A 23821-nucleotide genomic window follows, 5' to 3' on the forward strand; every position below is an offset into this window, starting at 1 on the left:
AAAAAAAAAATGGACAACTCAACAACAAAGACAACTCAATTTAAAAATGGGTAAAGGGGGAGCCTGGGTGGCTCAGTCGTCAAGCGTCTGCCTTCGGCTCAGGGCCTGATCACAGGGTCCTGGGATCGAGCCCCACATCAGGGTCCCTGCTCAGCAGGAAGCCTGCTTCTCCCTCTCCCACTCCCCCTGCTTGTGTTCCCTCTCTTGCTGCCTCTCTCTCTGTCAAATAAATAAATAAATAAAATCTTTCAAAAAAGAAATGGGTAAAGGCCTTGAATAGGCATTTCTCCAAACAGCCAACAAGCACATGAAAAGATCTCAGTATCACTGGTCATATTAGGGAAATGCAAATCAAAACCCCAATGGGATGCCACTTCACATCCGCTAGGATGGAGGAAAAAGTTCAAACAAGTGTTGAGGAGAATGGGGAGAAATTATAACCCTCACTCATTGTCGATGGGAACGTAAAATGGTGCAGCTGTTGTCGAACACCGTTTCTTGGTTCCTCAAAAAGTTAAACACAGAATTACCCCATGATTCAGCAATTACACTCCTAAATATATACACAAAAGAACTGAAAAGTGGTGTTCAAACAAAAATTTTATGTTAATGTTTATAGCAGCTCTATTCACAAGTCCCCAAAGGCAGAAACAATGCAAATGTCCACCCGTGGAAGACCGGCTAACAGACGGTGTGCCCGCCGGTACCGCGGGGTATTACTCAGCCAAAAAAGGGATGAGATTCTGACACATAGGATCACACGTACGAATCCTGAAAACATTCTGCTGAGCGAAGCCGAAGACAAAAGGTCACATAGTGTATGAATGTGTTTACATGAAATACCCAGAGTATGTAAATCCATAAAGACGAAAGCTTGTTAGTGGTTACCAAAGGCTGGAAAGGGAAGGTAAGGAGGGACCGCTTAGCGACTGTCGGATTTCCTTGGGAAGTGATGAAAATGTTTTGGAACTTGATAGACGTGATGGTTCTACGCTCTGAAGGTGCTGAATTAAATGCCACAGAATTCTACACTTTAAAATGGTGAATTTTGGGGCGCCTGGGTGGCGCAGTCATTGGGCATCTGCCTTCGGCTCAGGGTGTGATGCCGGTGTTCTGGGATCGAGCCCCACATCGGGCTCCTCCGCTGGAAGCCTGCTTCTTCCTCTCCCACTCCCCCTGCTTGTGTTCCCTCTCTCACTGGCTGTTTCTGTCAAATAAATAAAATAAAATCTTAAAAAAAAAATAAAAATAAATAAAATGGTGAATTTTATGTTTTGTGAGTTAAATCTGAATTAAAAAGCCCCTAAACACCTGAGGTCTTTCTGACAAGTCCACCCTCAAAACTTCCACACCCCTGCAGTCTGGGGGGTGCAGGCCAGGGCCCAGCTGGCCTCCCTCTCACGTGGCTTCTGGCTCACAGTGTCTGGCAGGGAGAGGCAAGCAGGTGTGAGGACAGGAAGTCTGTCCCTTCAGGGGGAGCAGGAGGGGACAGCAGGTGAGGAGATAGTGCTGAGCGGCCCCCAGGAGGGACCCAGCTGCACACAGACCCAGGGGTACACGGAACAGATGGTGGAGCGTGGGGCCCCCCTGCCCCGTTCCCTGCCCCCAGCCTCACCCTGATCTTCTTGGATGTCCCCCCAGCCAGTCACCCAGCAGTCGGTCCGGTTCTGGAACTCAGAGGAGGAGGTCAGAACGCAGATGGGCTGGATGTACTTATTGTAGGTGACAGAAGAGGACAGCTTCAGCAGGGCGATGTCCTTGAGTGAAGTCCCACCGAATTGGGGATATATAATAATATCTTTCACCCTATAACGATGATAGAAGTTCCACACTTTCCAGGAACTTGGCCTAGAAGACAGCTCACCAATCTGAGCCGTCCATTTCGAGGGATCACTGTGCCTGGCCAGGGAGGAGAGAGCAGTCAGGGATCCTTAGAGAAGGGAGGCCCCCCTGAGCACATCGGGGGCCCACTCCCTGAGGTGACACTGCTGCAGGGGCTACTAGGGCTCATCCCGCACACTATTAAGGTTCCCCTCACCGGCCAAAGCGGCCAGTGTAGAAATGATAACTGCCCAGAGAAGATGGACCAAAGTCCTAGACTCTGGGGACTTGGGGCTGGGGCAGCAGGGTGCCTCCCCCTGGGGCCTGATCTGGCCAGTCACTCAACCAGCCTGTCACCTCCCACAGCCGTCCTTAAAAAGAATGAACAGCTGCACAGGGCCAGAGCAGCTGGAAAACTCCACCACCACCGTCGCCACCGGCCAGGCTCTGTGCCCAGCGCCTACCACCACCCGGAGGTGGGATGAGGAAGGGGACACCTGGTGCTGCCATTTGGGGAGAAAAGAAGACAGAAAAGAAAAAGACACAAAAGTGCCTGTGAATGTTCTGAAGAACGTTCTAGAAGGGAAACAGGGTTTTCTTCACGTGGCTGCAGTCGGGCCTGGGGCTCAGGAGAACACGAGGGCCGTATCCGCACCGGAAGGGCGCGCAGGACCCGGACGCCCCCCACCCTCGCCCTGTCCCCTGGTCTGGGGGCCGCTCACCCCCGGACTCACTGTAGGAAGCAGTGCGCGGCCGTGAGTGCCCAGCGACGGTTGAGCAGGCTCGCTCCGCAGCGGTGGTATTTACCCCTGCGCAGGCTGACCTGCCACGGCCAGCGGCCCAGCTCCGAGTCCTTTCCGCCCACCACACGCGGCTCGATTTTGCGGCGGCCGCAGGGCCCTGGGACGGACAGATGGACACGCGGCTGAGCTGCAGGACCCCGCCCGCCCGGCCCCCTGCGTGAAGGGAAGGGGCGCCCCGGGGAACACGGAACGGCGAGCGTCAGGGGTCGGGGGTCGGGGGTCGTGTCGCAGGGGGACCCTCCCCACGTGGTCCGCGTCCGCCCTTCCCCCCCAGGGGCCCGGCAGTTACACGTGAGCAACGACGAGTTCTCGAAACCTGGGCGGAGGAGAGGAGAAGATGAGGCGCCCTCTGCGCTCCGGCACAGGGGCCCCGCGCGGGCCATCACGCGTCCTGGACGCCTTACCTGCAAACAGCTGGTCCCCATCCTGAAACTCTGCGGGGCGGGCGGGCGACCGGGTGAGCTCCGCCCGCTCTGCACGCGCCCCAGCCACCCCTACCAGCCCGAGGGCGGCGGCAGCCCCCGCCTGAGCTCACCCTGCCTCCCGAACACCAGCAGCTGCGCCAGCAGCAGCGCCCCGACGCGCGCACCCATGGCCTCCTCTCCCGCCGCGTGGCGCCCCCTCCGCTTCCGGGGGAGAAGGAGCGCCCGCTACGCGGGCCCGCACCTTCCCGCAGCTGGACCTCTCAGGGCGCAGGGGCCGTCGTCGGGAAACGTCGGACCTCCCGACGCCCGGCTCAGAGCTTCGACTCGGGCTGGGTCCCCCAACCCCACCGTGCGCCCACACAGTCCCGCTTGTCGGCGACCCTGGGGTCCTGGCGGCACCTGCCCCCCCCCGTCGCCCCCCAGTTGTCCCCGTTCCTCCACCCTCGCCCTCCTCCGGGAAGGGCCAAGGCTGGCCCGTAGCCCGGACTCCCGTGGGAACACGTCCTTCCTGGGTGCCCGTCGGGGGCCTGGCAGTATCGGGCTGCTGCTCAAAGCAGTGGTCATTCACAGGAGCCAGGAGCCGATTTTGACCACCGGGAGGGCTCTTAGCCTCCGTTCGCCTGCTGCTCCCAACTGGCCCCACCCGACTCCGCAGAGCCCACAGGCAGCCTTCCTTTTCCGTGGGCAGGGTTGCAGGGCACCAAGGTCACCAAGTTCTCTCTTCAGTTACAGCTGTGAATGGACAACTGAACTGGGACCCCCAGGACGCCCTCTGAGTCGCGATTCACTAGAAGGTCTCACAGAACCTCCAGAAGCTGTTATACTCGTGGTTGCGGCTCACTACAGTGGTACGGGGAGCATCAGCAAATGCAAAAGGTACAGAGGGCAGGGTCCAGGAGAGACCACGTGGAAGCTTCTAGTTTCCCCTTCACAGTGGAGTCAGATGGGCAGAGCTCGGTTCTCGCAGCAATGACATGTGACCACGCTCGTGAAGTACTGCCAGCCGCGCACGCTCCCGTGAGCCCAGGGGTCTGGAGGGTTTATCAGACATCCATCACATAAGCACCAACAGCCCCTATGACGGACCTTAGTTCGAAGACCTCAGGGCCTGCAGAGGTCCGGAGGCCGCCACGTGGCCCGAGGCGCTGCCCTCAGTCGCGCTGTTAGCATTAACTGTCCGGAGGGGCACAGAGACACTCTTCTCAAGCAAGACATTCCAAGCTCAGAGGGGATTTCCTAGGAGCTGGTCGAGGGCCAGTCCCTTCTTCGGACGGTACAGCGTGGGAGCGTCGTAGGCCTGCTACTACTGCCAACAACCAAAGACAAAGCAACGTTCCCAGAAAGCCCATACGTGCGCCCGAGTGATCGATCTGCATAAACCGAACTGTCTTCAGGGAAAACCGAGAGATTACGTGGAACAGCAGACCACTTGGAGGATCCTAGCTGCTATCCTCAGAAAGCTCGTCGAGGGTGTTTGTGAACACGAATCAAGAATTCCCCACGAAAAGCGCGATGGGAGAGCAAGAAGGGGCGGACCCTGAAGGTGCTGCTGAGAGAAACCGTTTGAGGCAAGGGCTGAGGAATAAGATGGTTGTAGCTAAAAGATGACCTGGCAAATTTGAAGATGAAGTAGAGAGACATGTTCAGAACTTAGAGCAAGAACTTACAACGCTTGCCTAAGAGAAAACAGTGCGGACACGGAGGGACACACGAGGTCGGTTCCACACCGACAGTCGTCTAAGCTGGGTGACAGGAGGTGTTTCTTGTTCTTCTCTAATCTGTGTATATTTAAATGTTTCCGTAACAAAACATGTTTTAAGCAAAATAAAATCAAGGGTTGAGAATAGACAGAGATGATGCGGGGCTCTGGATGGCCCGGCAGGTCAGCTGACCATCAGCCAGGCCATGTGTCCGCAGCCGTGTGAACTGGCCTAGCTCGGAAGGCTGTGGCGGGGTGGGGGGCCCGCAGGCGGTGGGGGGGTGTCTCTCCTCCGCTCCATTCTGTATGCTCCTAACACAAGCTCAGCAGAAACAAGGGATGGAGTGAGCCTGCACGGAAGAAGAGGAATGTGACATCACTTCTGAGTCAAATGCTTTGCTGGATGACTTCATCCACTTGGGCTGCTGTGACAAAATACCATAAAGAGGTTGGGTGGGTTACAGAAAACAAGCACTTCTTTCTCATGGTTCCTGGGCTGGAAGTCTGAGGTCAAGGTGTCTGGAGAGCCTGCTTCCTGGTTCACAGCCGCATCCTCCTCACTGTGCCCTCGCATGGCAGAAGGGGTGAAGGAGTTCTCTGGGTCTCTTTTATGAGGGCACTGATCTCCGCTCACGAGGACTCCACCCTTCTGACCTCATCACCTCCCGAAGGTCCCATCTCTGAACACATCACCCTGGGCTTCAACATACGGATTTTACCATATGAACTTGGCAGAGAGGTGGGGGGCACACATATTCCGACCACAGCACAAGGCTGTGCATATCTTTTAATTTAATTTACTTTTATCATATCTTATTTATTTCATAGAGAGAGAAAGAGAGCAGGGAGAGGAGTAGGGGAAGAGAGACTGCACTGAGCACAGAGCCTGACGTGGGGCTCGATCCCATGACCCCAAGAGCATGACCTGAACCGAAATCAAGATGGTTGCTCAACTGACTGAGCCACCCCGGCGCCCCCTTTTTTTTTTTTAACACTTTATTTATTTATTTGTTTATTTATTAAGAGCATGAGAGTAAGCAAGGGGAGGAGCAGAGCGAGAGGGAAAGAGAGAATCTCAAGCAGTCTCCATGCTCAGTGTGAAGCCTGACCTAGGACAAGATCCCACAACCCTGAGATCATGACCTGAGCTGAAGTCAAGAGTTCGATACCCAACTGACTGAGCCACCCAGGTGCCCCAGGGCTAGGAGTCTTAAGATTGAAATAAAGGGATACTTTACATCGACACAAGTTACAAGCCACTGCAAAGATTATGCCCCCAACAATAGACCTTTGAAAGCAAAAAAAAAAAAAAAAAAAAAAAAAAAAAAAAAAAATCTAAAAACTCAAATACAAATAAATTCACATTTTTCTCAGAAATCAAGAGATCTAGTAGATGGAAAAAGCAGTAACACCAGAGTTTTCACTGAACTTGATTTTGACCTACATTAAGTATTTTGGGCTGCTCAGAGAGCTACCATGCCCCTCAGGGGTAATGAGCCCTTTGGAGGGGGAGCTGCCTGTAGGCCAGGTTGACCGGGGCATCAGAAAGGATGGGTACTTCTTGAGAAATGGATAAAACTTAGGCATCAGGGCACGAGTCCTGCATCCCTCCTGCCCCCAGTGCCAAGGCTGCTCAGCTCTGCTCTCTTGGCCACACAGTCTGCACAGGTAAGGCCAGCGCAGGGCAGCGGCCATCCAGGCACTTTGCTATTTGTGGTCAGAGAAAGACAGCAGGGGTGTCTCCTCCAGCGGCCCCGCCTCCTCAAATAATGGGTCCCCTCTCACTCACCGGGCATCTTGGCCCCACCTTAGACCCTTCAGAGCCCCAGGGTGAAAACAAACAGCTGAGGGAGCAGAGTGGAGTGTGTCCTGGGGTCGGCAGCCCCCCCATTGCACCAGGCACTGTGATGCAGAGCCCAAAGTAGAAATACCTGGTTTCGTCACCTGTTGGGCCTTGAGCAAGTCATTCAACCTCAGAAGTTGCACTTCCTCTGCTGTGAGATGGGGATCATAATAGGTCCTGGGGAATCAGGAGGCAGAGGCATTGTTGACACAGGGCCAGCACACAGTAAGTGCCCCATATATGGTGGGGGTGGTGGGTGCTATGATGCCAGGGCCAGGGCAGGGGAGGGAAGGTCTTGAGGGTCTTTCCAAAGACGTGGAGGAGGCCTGGGACCCTATACCCAGGAGCAGTGTGGGAGCCAAGTCTCGAGGACGAGGCGGGGAAGTGTCAGCCCCACCCTGGGGCAAGCCCAGCACTTGGGCTAGACCGCAATCATCTTCTACACCTCAGTGTCTGAGGACTCTGCCCCCGGAAGTGGTGGCTGGAGCACACCATGGAGCTGGCCCTTACCGCCATCCTGCTCTCCCTCATCCCAGTGGCCCTCCAGGACAGCACCCCTGGTCTCCCAGCCAACGACTCCCTGAGGGCTGCCTGTGCGAAAAGCCTGGATGCGGGTAGGACGGATACTGGGGGGGGGGGTGGAGAGACAGGCACTGCAGGAGAGAGAGCCTGAGTTTTGGGGGCGGATCAAGAGGAGTGTGTAATTCCTTCCCTGCCCCTTATACCCTGTGCTGGGGCAGGTCCTCTAAGGAGCCCAGATGTGGGGAGGGGGCTCTCATTCAGACCCCGCCAGACCTCAGCACCAGAGAGGTGCAGTGATGTGGCCGGCACTGGGCTACGATACTCCCAGGAGCCCCAGGCCAGCGGCTCACAGCTCCCCTCTTCCCACTGAGCCTGGAAAAACCCCCCAGGCTCCCAGCTCCCACTTCCCCCAACTCAGCTGCTGTGCACGCCCTCCCCCCCCAGGGCCACCGAGTACTTTCCTCAAGCAGACGGTCCTACATCGCAAGGAATTCCACCTCGTGGAGCCTGAGCAGAGACTGGGTTCCAACCCGTGAGCGGCAGGGACTAGCCAGGGCAGGGCTGCGGGGCCAGGGGAGCCCAGATGGGACTGCGTCTAGCTGGCCCATGGGCTCCCCCCGCAGTGTGTGGACGCCCACGCGTGTCAGGCCGCATCATGTCAGGGCAGGATGCCGAGGTGGGCCAGTGGCCGTGGCAGGTCAGCCTGAGGGAGGACGGACAGCATGTGTGTGGGGGCTCCCTGATCACTGAGGACTGGGTGCTGACTGCCGCCCACTGCTTGGACCAGTGAGTATCTTCGGGGGCACAGGTGTGAGCCAGGGGGAGCCAGGACCTGCCCTTCACCCCTCCCCAACACCCTCCCTTCCCCATTTGAACCACAGTCTTCCGCACATCTGGAGTTAGGTGGGGGGAAATATCCTCCAGGGGAGTGACTTATCCCCCAGGATGGCCCCTGTCCTTGGGCCAGGCGCTGGGGAGAGTGGGGGAGGGGACAGACCCAGCCCCGGCCCTCCCACTGGCCACCTCCCAAGAAGTGATTCATTTCCCAGAGACCAGAGGCTCCCATATGGGGATCTCTTGAGCTCAGCAGCTGGGCGGCACAGGGACAGCTGACCGCCTCTCAAGCCTGTTTCACACTCACCAAACAGAGGAGGTGGAAGGGTCCGTGTGGGGGTGTCTCAAGGAATACATGGCGTCCTTTTCATTTCTGGCACGTGCTCCACTTGCATAGTTGTCCGTCTATAATGTTAGGACACTCAAATCAAGATGGTCCTGGGCCCCCACCCGTGAGACCCTGGCACAGTCTTCCTGACGCCCTGGCCTCTCCCACCTCCAGGAAGCAGCCCCTGTCCGCCTACTCCGTGCTGCTGGGTTCCATCTCCTCCTACCCCCAGGCCGGGGAGCCCCAGGAGCTCCAATCCGTGGCCCGGTTCATCACCCACCCAGAGTACTTGGAGGAGAACAACAGAGCGGACATCGCCCTGGTGCAGTTGGCTTCCCCCGTCACCTTCAGTGACCTCATCCTTCCAGTCTGCCTCCCCAAACCCGGAGATCCCCTGGGTCACGGCACCTGGTGCTGGGTCACCGGCTGGGGGAACATCGACATAAATCTACGTAAGACACACCTGCCCCCACACTCATAAAGGCTGGACATACAGCCTACACACACTGGTGTGGGCACAGCAGAGGGGAGCCACAGAAATACTGCCATGACCACGAGTAAGCAGCCTGCCACCCCGGACCCTCCCTCAGGCTCCCCAGTCTGCCCTCCCATCACGCAGTAACCAAGGATGAATGCCAGCCTTCTCTGGTTGGAGAATGGGCCGCGCATCCCCCCTGCCCTCGTGGTGTGGGAGCCAGCGCCTGACTGGCTGGGTGCCTCCACCGGCCTTGCGGGGCTGTGGCTTCCCTCTCAGACAAGCAGGGACGGCAGTGCTAACCTCGGGTGGGGAAGGATGCGTTTCAGGCCCTTCCCACAGGGCGGGGCAGGAGCGCGGTCAGCCACCGAGGTCGCCAGCACCCCGCTGCCCACGTCTGTGTCCTGGGCCGCCATAACGAATGAGCACAGACCAGGGGCTTCAAACCGCAGAAATGCAGGCTCTCACTGTTCAGGACGGTGCGGGTCTGAAGTCACGGTGTGGGCAGGCCGGGCTCCCTCCGAAAGCTCCAGGGGAGGGTCCTTCCTGCTCCTTCCAGCTTCTGAGGGCTCCTGGCGACGCTTGGCATTCCTCGGCTAGAGGCTGCGTGCCCTGGCCTGCCCCCATCTTCACACGGCCTCTGCCCGGTGGGTCTCTGTGTGACCCTCCTTTTCTGTCCGGCCTGGGTCCAGTAGGACTTCATCCTGATTAATCTGCAAAGCCCCTACTTCCACAAAAGGGCACACTGTTTGGTGCAGGGTGGGCACAGATTGCTGAGAGTTGCTGTTCAACCCATTCTCGGCCGGGCCTTGGGAAGCCAAGAAGAGTAGGGTCAGCTGGGGAAGCGACGTGACCACACCCTGCGGCCCGGCCAGGCCCTGACGCCAGCTCTTGGCTCTTGCCCTGCACCTCAGTGTGTGTCCAGCCGGCCCCTGGCCTGGGCACCGGGAGAGCAGCCAAGCCCGAGGGGAGCGCCGCACCTCGTGCAGGCCCCATGCGTGCCCCATGCGTGCCCCCTGCGTGCCCCGGGCGTGCCCCCTGCGTGCCCCGTGCGTGCTCCGTGCGTGCCCCGCCAGAGGGAGGAAGCAGCTCTTCCTCGGGTTCTGAATATTCAACACGGTCACCTTGCTCGGCGGGCTCCTGGGTCAGGGTCTCCCGAACACAAATGCAGGCCCCAGTCCTCGGTCCTCGAGAAGCAGAGGACGGCATGCAGAAACGACAAGAAAGGGCTTCTTGTCGTGCGTCCCGCGGAGTGTGGGAGAGCAGGGATGGGCCCCCTGAGAGCCGGCAGACGATCACGGCCCGGCCCGTCTGAGCGCTGCTCTGCTCCCCACCCCAGCCCTCCCCCCACCCTTCACCCTGAAGGAGCTGGAGCTGCCCCTCATCGACGCCCAGACCTGCGACGGCTACTACCACGAGAACTCCGGCATCTCCAGCGAGATCCCCATCATCCTCGACGACATGCTCTGCGCCGGCTTCGAGAGCGGCCAGAAAGACGCCTGCGGGGTGAGCGGGCACCCCTGGTGGGCGCAGCAGGCTCTCCCCCCTCCCCAGCACCCCCGGGGACCACCCCAGGGCAGAGCAGGGCTTTCAATACCAGAGTCAATTCAAATAGAAAAGCATGTTCTCGGACCCTGTCTGCCGTTACATATGTCAATCGTAACAATATCGTCAGAACGTGAAATACTTCAAGTGCTTAAGCAAACTGTGACCGTATCCCTATCCCTAGAGCTTTTCTTCGGGGGCCAGAAATGTCTTTTTTTCTTTCCCAAAAAGAACCTCAGGGCCTCTGGGTAGATTGTCCTGAGCAGCAGGTCGCTGCTGGGCTGGGCTGGTGTGGTCTTTGTCTGCTTTTATAAGCAAACGTGCTTTACCTCACAAGCCCTCTTCAGTATTGTTTCATCACAAACAGGTTTTTTTTTTTCATCCCAAACGAAGCAATCGACATTATTAGCAACACAGAAGTGCCCCCCGGAGCCCCTACTCTGACACACATGGTTTTATTTAGGGAACACAGTATTCCCACGGCCCTGCTTCTCCCATCTGCCAGAGATTTCGCCCCGAATTCCCAGACCTCTCTTGCCTTCCAGAAACATCCAACCCACCGATCCTCCGTCCACTAGACCTGGCTAGCCACGTTGACGGGAGGTTGGTGGGCCTGGGGAGGCCCCTGTGTTCCTTCTCCCTCGTGGGCCCTACACTTCTGGACTCCTATTTCTCCCTAGGGTGACTCCGGGGGCCCCCTGGTCTGCGACATTGATGGAGTCTGGACCCAGGCAGGCATCGTGAGCTGGGGGTCTGACTGCGGCCTCCCCAACAGGCCGGGAGTGTACGTCAACGTCAGCATGTATACCACGTGGATTGCCAGGACCATCCAGAGCTCAGACTTGGACACGGAAAACTCCTCTCCACGCCTTGCTGGGCTCTTCTTCCCCACCGTGCTGTTGGTTCTGGGGCTGCTGGGGGACGACACCCTTGCCTCCCTGGGGCTTGCCTAACCCAGCAGCCAGCCCTGCGGACTCAGCCTCTGCCATGTAAACTCAGCCCTTTCTCTGCTGTCTGCTCGTGTCCGGCAGGAAAGCCCTCCACAAACCCTCCCGGGACAGCTGCCTTCCATGACCCTCCCCAGCCTCTGTCCTCCTGAACGTCCTCTGGCCCCCCCCTCCCCCCCTTCAGACCCCACAGCCCTCAGGCCAGCCCCACCTTTCACATGTCCCCCACGGGCCTTAAGCTGCCCTCACCTTCCCTGGCCAGCCTGGGAACCCCTGGGGACAGCCTGCTTGTCCTGCTTCTCACCCACCATCCAAGTCTGAGTACCAGGGTGCACGCTTGCTCGGGGATTCCTCTGGGCGTTTTGGGGACTCTTGGGACTGGGGTTTCCAGCCCCCAATGCTGGGCGGCTGCCTTTGCAGGCCTGTCTTATCTGAGAGGCAATAAACACAAGCTGGCAGGCAGAAGGCATTCCTCCCTGTGCCTCCGGGCCCCACAGGGTGTCTGGGAAGGCACCTCCCATTTGTGGGGGCTTTCCCCCCAGGCTGCCACTGGATGCTCACAGCAGCCCTGAGAGGCTCGTGTCGCTATTATTTCCCATTTTTCAGACAGGGAAACTGAGGCTGAGGGCTTCAAGCTGCAGGGTGTGTCGAGCCCACTCGGTTTGGCAGCCCTGCCTCTTGGCTGGGGGGGCATCCATCCACCCCAGGTGTGAACCTCGAAGGCTCAGAGCCCGGCTGAGCTTGCTGTCCACCTTTCTCCCTCTTTCCCCAGCCTGGAGATGTGGGAGCCGGCTGTTGGAGGAGGAAGCACTGGGCTGGGACCTTGGGCAGGGGCTGGAGATGGGAGGAGGGGAGGGCAGTCTGAGCCCCCTCTGGTGGGAGTCCCAACCTCCATCCTGGGACAGCTCCCACCCCGGCCTACGCCTGGCTCTCCCACCCACAGGTGAGCCGAGTGGTCACATCTTTCAGTAGCCCCCTTTGCCCCTGGGCACCATGCTGGGAACCCTTCACCTTCTGCAGCCCCCACCTACCCCTCCAGGGCTTTCTCTGCAGCATCCCCCACCCCCCCCCCCCCCCCCCCAGAGCCACATGCCACTGCAGTACATCTACACCCTGTTTCTCCCCCGTCCCCAGCCCTGGGCCTGTCCAGGAAGGAGAGCAGCTGTGCTGGTAGGATGGGGGGCTGTGGTGAAGGATGGCCCGAGCCCCAGGTGTTAGAGCAGGCCCTGCACTGCAGCCCGCCCTGGGGGAGAGGAGCCAGTGCTGGGGCTCCAGGATCATCTGGTGCCCAGCCCACAGCTACGGGCTGACCACCAGGGTCGTGGCTGCAGTCACCATGCCCCCGAGGCCCCAGACGCTGCCTGTATCCAACACATGCCAGCCGGAGCAGCGTGCTGGGTAGCCAGCCGGGCACACCAGGGAAGACTGTGTGCCCCTCGTGCATGTGGAACCACAGACGTGACCTCCAGCTGCTGCTGCCCACCTTCTCCAGGCGCTTCCCCTACGGGCACCTCGTAGGGTGGCAACCGAGTGCGACAGCGTGCATGAGGGAGGGAGGGGAGGACATGTTACCTCCTCGCCTACCCGGAGGGGTCTCAATGACCTCTCTCAGCCTGGCACACCCAACCTCTCAATCCCCAAAAGCTGACATCCCCCAAGGAGCACCTAGTGGACACCTGATGAAGCCTATGGTCAGTGCCACTCCTGGGCCACTAATGTCCTCCCGGTGCTCCTCCACACCACTCCTTCTGGGCCAGGAGACCCGGAGGTCCTCTAGAACGGCAACAACAGGGACCTTGAGAGCCAGAGCCCCTCCACCCTCAGGGACACTCTGCCCATCCACATCCCTCCTTTTCCACCTTTTCTCTTTCCACCCCTCCCTTCCTTGGTTCTCTGTCAACCCTTCAATTCCACACACACCAAGCCTGTCACATGTGGGCCCTGGAGGCCGAGAGACAGATGCACACATGACCAAACATCATTTTGGATATTGCAAACATCTAGGAAGAAAATACGGGGCGGGGGTGGCAGTGAGACAGAAAGTCAGTAGGGGAGGAGCGGGGAGTGCGCTGTAGATGGGAAGGGAGTAGAGAAAGCTTTGCTGAGGGGTGATGTTAGCACAAGATCTGAATGCCACCAAGAAGCCTGCCATGTGACCGTCTGGGACAAGAGTCTGCAGGGAGAGGCCACCCCAGGCTGCAACGAGCTCGGAGTTCACTAGGAGAAGACAGCTGGGGAGGGGACGGGATTCGGGGGAGGTGGTCACAGGGGTATTGAGGGCTGGGGGAGCCTATACCTGTGGCGGGAGCGATCCTTTGGGCTGCAGTGGAGAAGGGACGGCCTGGGCTCTCGTGCAACTCCAGGAGGCGGTCGTGGGCACGGTGTCTTGGACCATGTACGCCCATGGCCCCAGCGTGGAGCTCACAGGACACTGGCCAGTTACAAGTGCTGTGGTGTCAAGGGTCACAGAGGGGGCCGTGTTAGGGAAAATCTTGGCCCCTTGCTGTGCCTGGGGACCCAGGACCTACCGGGCCATGGCCTCCCACAGGGACCCATTCTGTCCCTCAGTCCACCGGCTGAGACCGAGCCCACCGCCCCTCACTCTGCAGGTGATTTGGTGGAGGGAGCACCAGTGTGCAAAGTCAAGGAGGTGTGGGGACAGCCCAGCTTCATTCTCTGGAGAAGGTTCCGTGGTCACCAAGCACCCAGCGTCTCTCACTAGCGTCTCCCTCAATGAGCCAGGCCCTCAATGAGCCCGGATCCAGGGCTCCCTCTCCCCCAGGGGGCGCCCCGGCCGGGCCCCCGAGCTGGCGGAAGCGGAGGGGGCGCCACGCGGCGGGAGAGGAGGCCATGGGTGCGCGCGTCGGGGCGCTGCTGCTGGCGCAGCTGCTGGTGTTCGGGAGGCAGGGTGAGCTCAGGCGGGGGCTGCCGCCGCCCTCGGGCTGGTAGGGGGTGGCTGGGGCGCGTGCAGAGCGGGCGGAGCTCACCCGGTCGCCCGCCCGCCCCGCAGAGTTTCAGGATGGGGACCAGCTGTTTGCAGGTAAGGCGTCCAGGACGCGTGATGGCCCGCGCGGGGCCCCTGTGCCGGAGCGCAGAGGGCGCCTCATCTTCTCCTCTCCTCCGCCCAGGTTTCGAGAACTCGTCGTTGCTCACGTGTAACTGCCGGGCCCCTGGGGGGAGGGGCGGGCGCCCGCGGACCACGTGGGGAGGGTCCCCCTGCGACGCGACCCCCGACCCCCGACCCCTGACGCGCGCCGTTCCGTGTTCCCCGGGGCGCCCCTTCCCTTCACGCAGGGGGCCGGGCGGGCGGGGTCCTGCAGCTCAGCCGCGTGTCCGTCTGTCCGTCCCAGGGCCCTGCGGCCAACGATCCATTTCGACACGCGTGGTGGGCGGAAAGGACTCGGAGCTGGGCCGCTGGCCGTGGCAGGGCAGCCTGCGCTTGTGGGGCTCCCACCACTGCGGAGCGAGCCTGCTCAACCGTCGCTGGGCACTCACGGCCGCGCACTGCTTTGAAAAGTGAGTCTGGGGGCGGGCGGCCCGCTTATTGGCGAGCCGGGTCCTGCGTGGCCTTCGGGTGCGGACGAGGCCCTTCTGTTCTCCTGAGCCCCAGGCCCAGCTACAGCCACGTGAGGCAAACCCTGTTTCCTTTCTAGAATGTTCTTCAGAACATGTGCGTGCACTTTCGCGTCTTGTTCTTTTCTCCCGGGGTGGAGGTGTACCAGGGGGTGGAAGGAGGTGGGTAAGCGCTGGGCACACAGCCTGGCCGGTGGCGACCGTGATGGTGGAGTTTTCCAGCTGCTCTGGCCCTGTGCAGCTGTTCCTTCTTTTTAGGACGGCTGCGGGAGGTGGGGGGCCGGTTGAGTGACTGGCCAGATCAGGCCCCAGGGGGAGGCACCCTGCTGCCCCCAGCCCTTAAGACATCAGGTGTGCTCAGGGGCCCCGCCTCCTCTGAAGACCCCTGCCCGCTCTCTCCTCCCCCGCCAGGCACAGTGACCCCTTTGAGTGGTCGGTCCAGTTCGGGGAGCTCTCTGCCTCGCCGTCCATCTGGAACCTGCAGGCCTACTACAACCGCTATGGTGTGGAGGAGATCGTTTTGAGCCCCATGTATCTGGGGGCTTCGTCCTATGATATCGCACTGCTGAAGCTGTCCTCCTCTGTCACCTACAATAAGTACATCCAGCCCATCTGCGTTCTGACCTCCTCCTCTGAGTTCCAGAACCGGACCGACTGCTGGGTGACTGGCTGGGGGGACATCCAAGAAGATCAGGGTGAGGCTGGGGGCAGGGAACGGGGCAGGGGGGCCCCACGCTCCACCATCTGTTCCGTGTACCCCTGGGTCTGTGTGCAGCTGGATCCCTCCTGGGGGCCGCTCAGCACTATCTCCTCACCTGCTGTCCCCTCCTGCTCCCCCTGAAGGGACAGACTTCCTGTCCTCACACCTGCTTGCCTCTCCCTGCCAGACACTGTGAGCCAGAAGCCACAGTGAGAGGGAGGCCAGCTGGGCCCTGGCCTGCACCCCACAGAGTACAGGGGTGTTGGGGTTGTGGGAGGGCCTCAGAAGGCCTCGGGCGTTGACTGATTTAGCCAAGCATTCTTCCCACCTCGGCATGGGTGCTCACCCAGCCCCCAGGCTTCCCAACCCTGGCTCTCCCACACCTGCGTCTACCCGCCTTGCTTCCTTGTCCGGCGCGCCGAGCCCATTATTCTGTCCTTGCAGTTTCAAGCCATCCACAACCCTCGGCTCCCCACCCCACTCTCTGGGGCTCCTTGGGCGGTCATGAAGTGCCACTTGCATATTTCTCATCACGAACTCCCCGAAACTGCTGGGCACAGCCTCCCCGGAGGTGCCCTGGGCCTGGACTGCCCCATACACTGCTCTCTGGCCCCGCCCATTCCTGCAGCACCCTTCCCACAGCAGTAACAACAGATGAAGCTTCTGGCATGCGTGCTGTGTGCCTGGCACTGTTCTAGGCTCTCAAGACTGAGGAATGAGCAGGGTGAGGTCTTTCTTCCTTCTGACTTTACCTATGAATGAAGCTGGGAACATTTTTATACCTGCTTTATAAATGAGGAAAGTGAGAGAGGTATGGAAATTGCCATAAGGCCCCAGAAAGAGTCAGTGGAGAAGCCAAGGCTCACTGGCCGAGACGGTAATGTGTCCTTAAGATCACACATCTGGAATTGGGGAGGGGGTAGAGAAATCAACACCAGCCCTGCGTTCCTGTAGAGCTGGGGTCCTGCCCCTGCCGCAGACCTCCCCTGGCGCAAAGGGCCGAATGGGTGTGAGCCAAGGGGCCCGGCCAACAGGTAGTCCCGTCCAGCCCCAGCCCCCCCCCCCGCCCCCATTCTCGCAGGTAGAGGTGACTTGTGGACACGACCGTCTTGCCTGTGTCAAGCTCAGCTCAGCCATGTGCTGGCTGGGAGACCTCGACTCATGGTGCCTTGGCCTCCTCATCTGTAGACGGGGTAACAATAGCTCCTACCTGCTGGAGTAGCTCGGAGGTTTGCAACTGTCCCCGCGGAAGGGCCCAGCAGAGTGCGTGGCTGACGAGAGGCTGTACCCGTGATCAGCTGTCAGTGGTAGCCTTGTGGCCGTGCCCCGGCTCGGCTGTGGCTCGGGTCTAGACTGAACAGTTGGCCAGATTTGGGTTCACAGCAGGCTCTGGCATGTCCCTGGTGCTCTGCGGGGAGGGCGGGATGGGAAAGGCAGACCTCCCCCTGAAACTGTCCTTACCTGAAAGAGGGTCATGCTGGCGCTGCGTCCTAGGAGGGCCCCAGGGGCCCCAAGAGCACATCCTGAATGCTCCAGAAGCACTGGGCTGTGCGGCCACGCGCGGAGAGCTTTTCACTGACCCTCCCGCAGCTCAGCTGCCGCCCCGCCCCCAGCCTCTGCCGGCTGCTGGCTGGTTCGGGAGGGGCTGCCGTCTGCCTGCCACGGACCACGGACCAGGAAGCTGGACCTCAGGAACAGGCCCTTGGCAGGGTGCCGTCACCCATGGGGGCAGGGTGCTGGACCCAGGGACCCTCTCCCCCACCCTGTAGCCTGTGCTGTTCCTCTCGACCAGATGACAGAGGAGAGGCTCAGGGTGCCATGTTTCTCTGTCCCCCCACCCCCGCAGAGCTGCCATCCCCCTACATCCTCCAGGAGGTGCAGGTCGGCATCATAAACACTGCCATCTGTAACTACCTTTACACACAGCCCGCCTTCCGCTATGACATCTGGGGAGACATGATTTGTGCCGGCAGTCCCCAAGGTGGCAAGGACGCCTGCTTTGTGAGTGTCCCTCCCCAGCCCAGCCAGGGGCTTCTGGGGCCTGGAAGTCCACCACCCCAGCCCCAGCCCCAGGCCTGCACCTCACTTGGTCCTTGTGCCCACTCTAGAGGGTAGAGATCATTGCCCCACTTTGCAGACGCAGAAACGGAGGCTTGCTCCTTTCCGGGGTGGGGGTAGGATTGACACCCAGTCTGCCCAGCTCCACAGCCCCTCCTGCTCTCCCCACCTCTCCACTGGCCCCTCGGGCCCCGCCTCAGGCCTGGCTCACCCACGCTGCTCCCCAGGGCGACTCAGGCGGGCCCTTGGCCTGTGAAAAGAAAGGGCTGTGGATTCAGGTTGGAATCGTGAGCTGGGGATCAGGCTGTGGGAGGCCCAACCGGCCCGGTGTCTACACCAACGTCAGTAGGCACTTCAACTGGATCCGGACGCTGCTGGCTCGCAGCGGTGTTCACAGGCCAGCCCCCTGCCTGCCGCTGGTCCTCCTCCCTCTGCTCTCGCCTGCCTTCCTCCTGCGGCTGCCCGATTGCACCTGAGCCTGAGAGCTGGGGCCATCTGCTGAGCCAGGCCCCGTCCCACTCTGTCCCTTTTTTAATAAACACGTTTGCATGTTGAAGTCTGTGCCTTGCAGAGCCTTCTGTGGCCCCGGGTGGCTCCCTGGACGCTCTCCCAGTCACCCCAGCAGCACCCCCGAAGTCCTAAACTTGCTCCAGCTGTCTGCACTGTTCGGGTTTGGGGGGCAAACCACAGAACCCCTGCGGTTAGTTCAGTTACATAATTTATGGGAGACATAGTAGCCTCTGGGGAGACAAGGACGGTGCTGGGAGGAAATGTCCTGAACCCTCCGGTGCTCGGGCCTTCCACCACACACACTCCAGACGCTCCTGGTCTGACCTCTGTCCCCGACGCCAACCTGGGACCAGAACTGGGGTGCAGGAAGTTGATTTGGGAGGTGATACCACGAAGCCCCAATGGGGAGGTTCCCGATGTGGGGAACTGAGGCACAGTCCCGTTGGAGCCCATGAGAAACCACAGGTGCGCCTCGGCACCCGCGAAGGAAACCTCCCTGCTCCCCCGTGATCCTGAGAGGAATGCTGGAAGGGGGTTCTGCTTCCCCAATGGGGAATGGTCGAATGCTGGTGGGCTGCCACGAACGAGACCAAAGTCCTCCCCAGCAGGCAGAGAGGCCCCCGTCCACTCCGCCTCACCAGCTCATCCAGGGGCCACCGCTGCGTCAGGAGTGGGTGCCCGTTTCTGTTTCCTTCTTGCCCTCCCCCTGAAGCTGGAGGGGCTCCACTCCACACATAGCAGAGCCAGCGGCTTCCTGGAGCTCCTGGGCTCCTGGCCAGGCTGGGCACCCCACCCCTGCAGGGACCCTGCCACCTCCTGTCACCCCTCACCCCTGCAAGGCTCCCCCACACTGTTACATGGCACCTGTGTGACCTGCTCTGGCCTGACTTAGGGTACTTGCAGATATACTGTTCCCTTGGTCTGGAATGTTCCTCCTTCTCCTGGTTGAGCCCTGCTGTTCTCCAGGCCTCAGTTGAGACATCAGCCATCACAGCCCCTATGATCATTCATGCCAACTCTCCCTTTGTCACTACCTGGCCTTGGCTGCACCTTCCTGCATGGGCAGTCCTGGAGCCTGCGGTGGCCCAGCAATGACCGCACAGCCCTGTGCCCTTCAGGGTGGAGACACCACATGACCCCACCTGGAATCAGTGACGAGCTTGGGAGGTCCGGCCACGGCCGCCCACCTCCCCCGCCGTGGCACCAGCCAGGCCAGGCTGGATGCTTCTGGGCCCAGGGTGGAAGAGAGCCCAGGGGACCATCGACACTCTGCCCCAGGGGTCATCATGATGCAGCGCTGGGTCCCTCGTTCACTCACCCCGCAGTGCCCCCCGCCCTTGCTCTCCTGAGATAGGCCGGAGATAGTCAGAGCTCTCAGCCATCCTGGGAAGGGAATTGGCAGCTTCAGGCAAGCAACTCGGGGCTCATCGCCCCTCCACCACCCGTCCCTGCCCCCTTCGGCATTCAAATTCCCAGCTGTCTTCCATGGAAGACATGACCTTGCCGTAGAGAGTGACCTTCTGCTCCTGGTCACACGCGCCCTGCACCAGCCGCTGCTGCGACCCGGTCCCTGAGCAGTGGGCCTGACCTGGTGGCCAGTGGAATTGCTTGCCCCCCCACAGCTGCATCAGGGCGTGTCACCACGGCTCTTGATCTCACCTCAGGTCTTGATCTCAGGTTGTGAGTTCAAGCCACACATTGGGCTCCACAGTGGGCATGGAGCCTACTAAAGAAAGAAAAATTGAAAGGGAGGAAGGGGGGAGGAGGAAAGGGCAGAGGGAGGGAGGGGGGAAAAGAAAAAAATCTCGACTCCAAGGTAAAGATGTCCTCGAAGATGAAAGTTGCAGGTTTAACTGTCTCCATGAACTGGATCACAAGGGAGGGCCCCTCTGTGTTGACACTGGCTGGTGGGAAAGCACATGACGGGACGTTGGTCACTCACGGTCTGGCTACCCCCCACCCAGCCCCCACCTCCTCGCCAGAGAGAGCTCCCAGGTCCCCACCATGCATGTCCTCCCCAGCAGTCAGAGGGACTTAGGGAGCCACTAAGATTTATTATTTCCCTTACACAAACAAGAATAACTATGGAGAAACTGAGGTATTTCTGACGGGTTCTGAACGTAACCACAATCCAGAGCTTTGTGTATCTTGTAGCGTGTGGCAAGTTGGGCGCAACTGGGGACACACCAGGCATCAACACTTGTCACCCCTGGGTGATGGCTGTCTAGGCGATTACCATCACTTTTAGCCTTTTCCAGATTTCCTTCGCTACCCCTTTCCTATCGTGTTGTTATCAGAAAACAAAACCAATAAGTTAAAAACCAAACGAACAAGAACCCAGCTGGTTGGGTGTGTGGACAACTGACATTTTCTCAGGCTTACGGAGGAGGCTCTGCAGATGCAAATTCAAGCCTCCTGCTTCCAAGGACAAACGCCAGGGCCGCCACTGTTAGCAACAGTAGAATTCTACCAAGATTCCGGAGTAGGAGCTCGAAGGTGGTGCTGCAGGGTCTTCCAAGATCTGAGAAAAAGTTGTTTTGGTTTTTGAATTCTAGACCTGTTACCAACCAGCCAAGGGGGAGGGCAACACGATGTAATTGTCAGGCAGGATGGCTTAGGAAGCTGACCTCCTGCCTGCCCTTCCCGAGGGAGGTCCCTGCGGTAGGGAACAGAACAGAGCCCAGGGATGGCCGCGACCTAATCTCCGGAGACCTAGTATGTCACTCTATGTGGCAAAAGACACTGCAGACGCGGCTGAGCCAGCGGTGTGACATGGGGAGATTATCCAGATTGCCCAGGTGGGACCGGCGTCATCGCAGGCATCCTGAAACCTGGAAGAAGTCAGAAGAACCAGTCAGAGCGGTGCCCTAGGACAAGGCCGGACGAAGGGACGGATGCAAGAAAGAAGAAATGACAGATGGCGACATGGTAGAAATAAGGCGCGGAAGTTCCATTTCTACTCCGGGAAGGAAGAGAAAAAGGACAGTCAGGAGCGTTAGGGGTGAGGGCAGCGAGCCCAAGGTCCAAAACTAGCCAGCGTGTCTGCCGTGCGAAGCAGCAGGCGTCAGGTGAGTGGCTGACCCCTGTGTGCGCCGGGCGCAGGGGATGAGGGCTCCCAGCACACGCCCCGTCTGGCTCCTCCTCCTCCAGTCAATCCTGGGAAAGCCCAGCCCTGCTCACCCACGGGTCCCCCTCAGCTGCGGTTTCCCATGTGTACTCCGTGGAATGGGATTTGTAAAAGGATTCTATGATCACAGACTTTTGGGAAAGTTAAATTGGTTTCTGGGTTGCAGGACCGTTCGGTGACTTGGATAGGCTAAAATGCGTCAGAAATCTCTAAGTGGATATACGGTGGGCAGCGTTCCCCAAATTGACCTGGCCTTGGAACCCTCGTTTGGGGGGAATTTCACAAGAGACCTGTAAGACGCTGCCCCATATCTCCAGGGCCAGGCCGGGCCCTGGCAGTTCCCTCGGTCCCTCCCTTTCGTAGGAGCCCCTGATCTGATATCCTCCATCTCCTGGGGTAGACTTTTCTTTTGTAAAATCTCGGGTCTTTCAGCACCTGTCTCTCTGCCGTGTGCCCCCTCTGACACTAGGGGGCACTGCTGAGCTGCGGGCTCCCTGCCCAAGCGGCCCAGGGGCTCCTCTAACTCGGAGGCGAGGGCCCATGTGCTTGGTCCCTCATGGGATGTTCGCTAAATAAGCAGATACCAGCACATGCAGGAGACCTAAGGGGCCTGAAACAATGTTTACTTTCCCATACTTACTTGTATGGCATGAGGACCCCAGCCCCCCACCGCCTCCCCGTTCCCATTAGCCCCGTGCTGTGTCTGTGGGATCCCTTCTCTCCACCCCAGGAGGTCTCTCGCTTACGGAGTCTGATGGCCAGGTGCAGAGCCGCATTTCCACAGGTTGGCCCACGGAGCAGGCTGGTCTCCTTCGCATGTGAGAAGCGGAAGGTCGCTTGAAGAATTTGCACACACCCTGCCCGGGGCTGTTCATTGCCGGCCTCTCAGACGTCGGTGCTGCGACAGCTGTCTCAGATAATGGGAGAAGTGGTTCTGTCATCGCAGAGCCAGACTCGTTTGTAACGTACTGTTGTAAGAAACTGTTCAAGATCACGAGAACCAAACTTGGAACCGATTTCTTTTCTTTTTTTTTTTTTTTTAAGATTTTATTTATTTATGTGACAGAGAGACAGCCAGCGAGAGAGGGAACACAGCAGGGGAGTGGGAGAGGAAGAAGCAGGCTCCCAGCGGAGGAGCCCGATGTGGGACTCGATCCCAGAACGCCGGGATCACGCCCTGAGCCGAAGGCAGACGCTTAACGACTGCGCTACCCAGGTGCCCCGGAACCGATTTCTTAATGTTGGACAGTTAGGCTCTTGGCAATGTCATTACAAAGGACACTTTTGGGGCACCTGGGTGGCTCAGTCGGTGAACCGTCCCACTCTTGATCTCAGCTCAGGTCTGGATCTCAGGGTCGTGAATTCGAGCCCCATGTTGGGCTCTGCGCTGGGCATGGAGCCTACTTAAAACAAAACATGGCATCTTCACGTAACCTTTATAAACCTCGGCACCTGGTCCTAATCATTTCTTCGGCTAACTGTTCTATGGGTGCAATGGGCTTCATGTTTTCAAAGGAGTTTAACCCACGAGGAGGACTCCAGGAAAGGAAGAAGGACCTACCTCCCACCCTGTTTTGACCCTGAAAGGTGTCCACTTTTATATCCTTTGTAAACTTACAGGTTAAAAAATGCTTCTCAGGGCGCCTGGGTGGTTCAGTCAGTTAAGCATCTGGCTTTGGCTCGGGTCATAATCCCGGGGTCCTGGGATCTTGTCCCATGTCCTGCTCCCTGCTCGGTGGGGAGTCTGCTTCTCCCTCTTCTGCTGCTGCTCCCCCTGCTTGTGCTGTCTTGCTGTCAAATAAATAAACAAAATCTTAAAAAAAAATTGCTTCTCAGTTTTTAAAAGAGTAATCACTTTGTGTTTGTGAAAGTGGTATAGTCTTAAAAAAAAAAAAAAGGTCAAATACAAAGCAATACAAGAAAAGGACAGGGGAGGAAGAGAAAAATGTCCCAAATCCCCTCATCTGGAAGTAACCATAGTTTTGTTTGAACATTGTTCCAGAAGTCTGTTTGGAAAGGCAGGTTCAAGGACAGGCAGGAGGAAGGATGGGTGGGGTGTGGGTCAGGGTGGGGGCCCAGACACATGTGCCTGCTTCTCCCAGACGCCCTCCGAACTCCAGGGAACAAGGAGACGTTTACAAAGGGAATCCTTCTCTAAGAGTGTTGGACCCCAGCTATGTGGCGGGCTTCTCGAAGCAGAGAGGCAGATGGGGTTGAGATGATGGGGGTGGAGTCCTGGCCGCTTGGAGGTGGGACGCTGTGGCTCTGGGGTTCAGGAGAGGCTCCCAGCCGAGCCTCCAGCTGGCTGGGTAATGCCCTGTAGTGGATTAGATTGTGGTCCCCCCAAAAGGATATGTCCACTCAGAACCTCTGATGGGACCTTATTTGGAATAAGGGACTTTGCAAATGTAATTAAGGTAGGGATCTTGAGCCGCTCCTGGATAGAACGGGCCATAAATGCAACACAAGCCGTCCTTATAGAGACAGGAAAAGAGAAGCCACAGACATGGGGAGCAGTGCAGGTGAGAGAGGAGGAGATTCTGCAGGGGTGCAGCTACGAGCCAAGCAGTGCCCGGTGGGCAGGCAGCCACCAGAGCCTGGAAGAAGCAAG

The 23821-nt window shown here is 59.0% G+C and overlaps 3 protein-coding genes and 2 long non-coding RNA genes across 10 annotated transcripts in view; 2 read left to right on the forward strand and 3 right to left on the reverse strand.

The window, feature by feature from the left end:
• The window catches only part of LOC103668798 (testisin-like), a 14037-nt gene extending 6844 nt beyond the window's left edge, over positions 1 to 7193 (reverse strand). For 2 of the 5 annotated variants that reach the window (XM_040635482.1, XM_040635479.1), the window contains exons 1-5: positions 7102 to 7193; positions 6680 to 6768; positions 2914 to 3058; positions 2556 to 2721; positions 1616 to 1899 (exon numbers count right to left, since the gene is read on the reverse strand). In XM_040635482.1, the coding sequence (XP_040491416.1) occupies positions 1616 to 1899; positions 2556 to 2721; positions 2914 to 3049 (586 nt within the window). In that variant the 5' untranslated portion in view covers positions 3050 to 3058; positions 6680 to 6768; positions 7102 to 7193. Of the gene's footprint in view, positions 1 to 1615; positions 1900 to 2555; positions 2722 to 2913; positions 3059 to 3159; positions 3382 to 6679; positions 6769 to 7101 lie in introns of those variants that run through there. The other 3 variants (XM_040635483.1, XM_040635481.1, XM_040635480.1) reach the window with 3 other exon arrangements.
• On the forward strand, positions 6776 to 11970 carry LOC103668797 (serine protease 33-like). The gene is made up of 5 exons (XM_040635484.1): positions 6776 to 7205; positions 7737 to 7899; positions 8450 to 8727; positions 10090 to 10256; positions 10976 to 11970. The coding sequence occupies exons 1-5, from the start codon at positions 7085 to 7087 to the stop codon at positions 11246 to 11248; spliced, it is 1002 nt and encodes a 333-aa protein (XP_040491418.1). The 5' UTR covers positions 6776 to 7084; the 3' UTR covers positions 11249 to 11970.
• On the reverse strand, positions 7731 to 10044 carry LOC121103837. Its single transcript, XR_005836130.1, has 4 exons — positions 9875 to 10044; positions 9054 to 9558; positions 8255 to 8352; positions 7731 to 7816 (listed from the first exon to the last, which is right to left on the reverse strand). It is a non-coding gene; the product is annotated as an uncharacterized LOC121103837 (long non-coding RNA).
• Positions 11971 to 13155: 1185 nt separating the features above from the next.
• LOC121103838 (testisin-like) lies at positions 13156 to 18129 on the forward strand. 2 transcript variants are annotated; one of them, XM_040635486.1, is made up of 7 exons: positions 13160 to 14150; positions 14253 to 14282; positions 14371 to 14397; positions 14593 to 14758; positions 15227 to 15510; positions 17362 to 17516; positions 17801 to 18129. In XM_040635486.1, the coding sequence occupies exons 1-7, from the start codon at positions 13976 to 13978 to the stop codon at positions 18047 to 18049; spliced, it is 1086 nt and encodes a 361-aa protein (XP_040491420.1). In that variant the 5' UTR covers positions 13160 to 13975; the 3' UTR covers positions 18050 to 18129. The 2 variants fall into 2 exon arrangements, with proteins under 2 accessions (XP_040491419.1, XP_040491420.1); XM_040635485.1 differs by having other exon boundaries at positions 13156 to 14150; positions 14253 to 14397.
• On the reverse strand, positions 16244 to 17230 carry LOC121103839. Its single transcript, XR_005836131.1, has 3 exons — positions 16977 to 17230; positions 16726 to 16868; positions 16244 to 16417 (listed from the first exon to the last, which is right to left on the reverse strand). It is a non-coding gene; the product is annotated as an uncharacterized LOC121103839 (long non-coding RNA).
• Positions 18130 to 23821: the final 5692 nt, after the last annotated feature.

This window comes from Ursus maritimus, unplaced genomic scaffold, assembly GCF_017311325.1.
Source record: "Ursus maritimus isolate PB19 unplaced genomic scaffold, ASM1731132v1 scaffold_2, whole genome shotgun sequence".
Lineage (NCBI taxonomy): Eukaryota > Metazoa > Chordata > Mammalia > Carnivora > Ursidae > Ursus > Ursus maritimus.